At 47.3% G+C, this 5,112-nt stretch overlaps 1 protein-coding gene across 2 annotated transcripts in view; it reads left to right on the top strand.

Annotated features, from left to right (window-relative positions):
* The first annotated feature begins 1,576 nt into the window (after nucleotides 1-1,576).
* Nucleotides 1,577-5,112, top strand: part of SLC25A17 (solute carrier family 25 member 17) — a 52,648-nt gene continuing 49,112 nt past the window's right edge. Inside the window, exon 1 of one of the 2 annotated variants that reach the window (XM_017870262.1) lies at nucleotides 1,577-1,786. In XM_017870262.1, coding sequence (XP_017725751.1) covers nucleotides 1,733-1,786 — 54 coding nt within the window. In that variant the 5' untranslated portion in view covers nucleotides 1,577-1,732. The remainder of the gene's footprint in view (nucleotides 1,787-5,112) is intronic. The other variant, XM_017870263.1, reaches the window with a different exon arrangement.

Raw genomic sequence — 5,112 nt, 5'->3', positions numbered from 1 at the left:
AGTACAGTGGCTCATGCCTGTAATACCAGCACTTTGGGTGGCTGAGGCAGGTGGATCACTTGAGCCCAGGAGTTTGAGACCAGCCTGAACAACGTAGAGAAACCCTGTCTCAGGTTTAAAAAAAAAAAAAAACGGATCAAAATGTGTTTGGCAGCTACAATACAAAAACGTCAAAACGAAGTATTAATGTTTTCATAACTATGATGCATAATCTAGTATATTCTTGACAGCAAGCTCCCAATTTGAGTGAGAACTGGGTTCTTAAGTTTTACAACCAACTAGTTTCTGTCTACATTCCTGTGCCAAAATCTCTCTTTTGTTTTTTTTAGGAGTCTTGCTCTGTCCCAGGCTGGAGTGCAGTGGCGCAATCTTGGCTCACTGCAACCTTTGCCTCCTGGGTTCAAGCGATTCTCCTGCCTCAGCCTCCCTAGTAGCTGCAGTTTCTACACTGTAATTTCTACAAGGCACGTGCCACCATGTCCGGCTAATTTTTTCTATTTTTAATAGAGACAGGGTTTTGCCATATGGGCCAGGCTGGTCTCAAACTTCTGATCTCAAGTGATCTGCCCGCCACAGCCTCCCAAAGTGCTAGGATTACAGACCTGAGCTGCTGCGCCCAGCCCAAAATCATCTTCGCTTCACTTTTGGTACTGCACGTTCACGTCGTGATTCTATGGTGTGATGGGAATGTTCCTGGAAGCAGTATCTTCTGCAAATGTTGTGAAATCGGCCAAGTTAAACTTTGTTAGGACCCTCTCCTAGGGATTAAGTGTGACGTTGGGCATAAAACACTAAGCCTGGCATGTAGTCAGCACTCAGGAGTTATCACGAGGGTATTCTAAAAGGAAACATGGTACAGACAAGTGGTGATGGTGTCTCATGAAAGAATCCCTGAGTCCCTGAGGAGCATCCTGAAGCAGAATCTCACAGTATGACAGGTTAAAGCTGAATGTGGCTTCTTTAGTGCTATGTAATTTTGTTACTCACTTTGCAACATGGAAAAAAAAAATTTCCTTCAGTATTTTATGAAGTACTGCTACATAAATTGGCTTTCATAATCCTCACAGCAAACGGGGATTGTTGGTACTAGCACGTTGTCATTTCACAAAGGAGGAAACCCAAGAGGTTAAATGATTTCCATAGTTGCCAACTAGGGGGAGGCTCCCACTCGCGTCTGGTATCTTGGTCTCCTGAGCTCAATATCTCTTCCTACCACACTCAAGGGTTTTTCTGGAGGGAGAAGTTTCCAAGTCCACAATTAAGCTGTTTTCCTCTTGGCCAAAATGTGACTCAGAAAAGAGCACAGGCGCAGAGAAACAGGGAGACTGGAGTCTCATTGAGTTTCCCCATCTTTGTCACCAGAGTAAAAGAGAGCCATTAAGATTTCTGAGATGGAGGGACTGGTCAGGGCTCGGGAACACGAGAGAACGTCGTGGGACCCAGGAGCTGGGAGCCGGGTACCTGGTATCAGGCCGCCCTGCGCCTTGGAGCCCGGCCCCCGCGAATACCTCGCTGTCCCGCCCCTCGTCCACAGGGGCCAATCAGCACTCAGGGGCGTTCTTAGGCCCACTTTCCCACCCCGCGACCCGGAAGTGGTTCTAAGGCAGGCGGGCGGGTTTGAGAGGGTGGAGCTTGCGACTTGCACGCCCCAGGCTCCGGTTGTCCTTTCCTAACTCCACTGGCTGCCGCATCTGTGGGAAAAGTGTGGTTGGGTCTTTGAGGAGCCGCACCAATGGCCTCCGTGCTGTCCTACGAAAGCCTGGTCCACGCCGTGGCCGGAGCCGTGGTGAGACGGGGTCTTCACGCCCGGGCCTTAATTGGTTGTAAGGCTTCTTGGCGGCCAGTCCCGGGATATGCCTGGGGGATGGGTCTGAGAGGGAGGTAGTGTGGGTTGGGGTCCTCTGTCGTGACTGCGGGGCAGAGAGGAATGGGCCATAGGCGGAAAGTTGTTGGAGGCATTCGGGGTAAGGGCTGAGAATCCGCCACGTCCTGGTCTAGAGACTGTGGGGTAGAGAGCCGTGGTCACACATGCATAATCAGGGTCCACATCTTTGCCTTGGGAAATTTAAGATCAGTCCACCACGGCACACTCACACACTTTGCTTCACTGGCCCGGAGGAGAACGTAGGTGTGAAGCCGTGTTGCTTAGTCACATGCTTCCCTACAGCCTGTCTTCACGCTTGCCGCGGGCAAGTTTCAATACCTAGTAGGATAGCTCTGGGCAGCATTATTGGCAAAAGAAGATAGGGTTTTTTTTTCTTTCTTTCCCTGGACAGGGTCTCGCTCTGTTGCCCAGGCTGGAGTGCAGTGACGCGATCACGGCTCACTGCAGCCTGGATCTCCCGGGCTCCAGCGATCCGCCCACCTCAGCCTCCTGAGTAGCTGGGACTACAGGTGTGAGCCACCACACCCGGCTACATTTTTTTTTTTTTTTTTAATTTTTTGGGTCTGGCAATGTTGCCCAGGCTGGTCGCGAATTCCTGGCCTCAAACGAATCTCTCTTTGGCGTCCCAAAGTGCTGGCATGAGCCACTGTGCCTGGCTTTTTTTTCTTTCTTTCTAAATCAAGATCTGGGTTCCTGTCTACCATGAGTGTGGTTTGTTATGAGGTATACGCTTGATTCTTGGACTTCTGGTGTCTAGGTTCCACTTGACACTTCCCCTCTCCCCGCTTTTCCTTAAAACTTTCCACTTTTGGCTTGGGTGACTCCTCTTGTGGTTGTTTTATCTCTTTGACTGCCTTTTCTCATATCCCTCACCAGTTAGCACACACCTTTAGCTGTTAAAATCACTATGACTTCAGAGGAACATCACTGAATCATCTGTTTAGCCTCCAGAAACTTCACTGAGAGCTCATGTTCTGTGTAGACTAATCTGGATTGAACCCTAACTCCATCATTTGTTAGCTAGATACCCTGTCAGCCTCACTTTCCTGATGTGTAAAGTGGGGGAAGTGATACCTACCTCACAAAGTTTAGAGAATTAAGTGACACAGCATTTCATGAAAATGCCTAATTCAGGAAGCCTGGTTCATTCAGTTCAGCCAGATGAGCCTTTCAGCCAGTATGAAGGCCGAGATGGACGCTTGCGTGACTTGCTTTAAGATGGACATGGAGGGCCGGGCGCGGTGGCTCAAGCTTGTAATCCTAGCACTTTGGGAGGCCGAGGCGGGCGGATCACGAGGTCAGGAGATGGAGACCATCCTGGCTAACACGGTGAAACCCCGTCTCTACTAAAATACAAAAAAAAAAAAACTAGCCGGGCGAGGTGGTGGGCGCCTGTAGTCCCAGCTACTCGGGAGGCTGAGCCAGGAGAATGCCGTAAACCCGGGAGGCGGAGCTTGCAGTGAGCTGAGATCCGGCCACTGCACTCCAGCCTGGACGACACAGCGAGACTCCGTCTCAAAAAAAAAAAAAAAAAAAAAGATGGGCATGGAGGCCTGGGTGTCCGGAGTGGAGGGAACAAAGAGGCAAATAGTTTTCAGGGGACCAAATTGTGTGAGACTTTCGCTCTGGCTAGCTGTTGAACTTGCTGATTTACCTTTAAACGTGATCACCTGGCTGCTGTGTTGAGAGTAGAATGTAAGGGAACAGGGGACAATTAATTATCAGGTGAGAGATGATGGTGACTTGGATCAGGGTGGTAGCAGACATGGTTGAAGTGGTCATTGACCTGGAAAATATTTATAAAATGAGGGTTGGTTGACTCCAAGAGCTTTTGGCTTCAGTAACTGGAGGGATGGTGTTATTTACTGGGATGGCAGAGGCTGTGAAGGAGGTTTTGAGGGAAAAGATAGATTTGGCTTTGGTTTTGGAAGAGTTTGAAATGCCTAAGAGTAGTCGTGAGACTGGATGAGCTTACTAAGGATGTGAGTATAGACTGACAGAAGAATCTGAATGACTGAGTCTTGGAGCAGGCTAACCATTAAGAGGCCGGGAAAATAAGATTGCACTAGCAAAGGAGACAAAGGAAAGATGGTACGGTAGGAGGGAAGCTAAGAACTAAGAGTGAAAGCCACGTGAAGAAAGTTTCCCAGGAAGGATGTAGACCAGCTGGGTCCGATGCTGCTGAGGGGTCGAGTAAGGCGAGGACTGAGAAATAACTGAGAATTTATCCTGTTGAGAAATCAGTGGTTAATTGAGAAGACCAGTTTTGGTGGAGTGGTGGGGTAAATAGTTGGAGTGCATCTAAGAGAAGAAAGTGGGGAGATGGGAAATGTTTTTCTTTTCCTTCTTGCAATAAATATTGTTCATTAAATACCTTTACTGAGTGCATTCTGTGTGCCACGCACTGTTCTAGGTGCTAGGAATATAGTAGAGAAGAAGGTCTTTTTCTTCATGAACTATCCATTCCAACAGGGGAGTCAGACAATAAATGAATAGGCCGGGTGTGGTGGCTCACGCCTGTAATCCCAGCACTTTGGGAGGCTGAGGCGGGCGGATCACCTGAGGTCAGGAGTTCGAGACCAGCCTGGCTAACATGGTGAAACCCCGTCTCTACTAAAAATACAAAACTTAGCCAGGCATGGTGGTGGGTGCCTGTAATCCCAGCTACTCGGGAGGCTGAAGCAGGAGAATCACTTGAACCCGGGAGGCGGAGGTTGCAGTGACCTGAAATTGTGCCAGTGCACTCCAACTTGGGCAACAAGAGCAAGACTCGGTCTCAAAATAAATAAATAAATAAATAAATAAATAATAAATGAATAAATAAAAAATGAGTAGAATAATTTTAGATACAGTTAAATGCTATAAAAGAACATAGAGGTTGGCAAACTTTTTAAAGAGAGCAGATGGGAAATATTTTAGGCTTTGTGTACAGTTGTCATAGCTACCCAACATTGCCATGGTTGTGTGAAATCAGCTGTAGACAGTAAATGAATGGACAGAGCTGTGTTCCAATAAAATCCTGTTTTCAAAAACAGGTGGTAGATTGGATTTGGCCCATAGGCCATAGTTTTCTGACTCTTGTTGTAGAGAGAGTGACTGGCAATAGTGGTAATATATTTCTATTTAATCTATAAAGATATTTCTTTTTTTCACTTATTGCCTATTTTCTCATTTTTTCTTTTCTTTCTTTCTTTTTTTTTTTTTTTTTTTTTTTTTTTGTTGGAGGG

Source organism: Rhinopithecus bieti, unplaced genomic scaffold (assembly GCF_001698545.2).
Source record: "Rhinopithecus bieti isolate Rb0 unplaced genomic scaffold, ASM169854v2 scaffold_4967, whole genome shotgun sequence".
NCBI classification, from domain to species: domain Eukaryota; kingdom Metazoa; phylum Chordata; class Mammalia; order Primates; family Cercopithecidae; genus Rhinopithecus; species Rhinopithecus bieti.
Note: the sequence above shows the minus strand (reverse complement) of the source record. Positions and strands in the feature narration are given on the sequence as shown.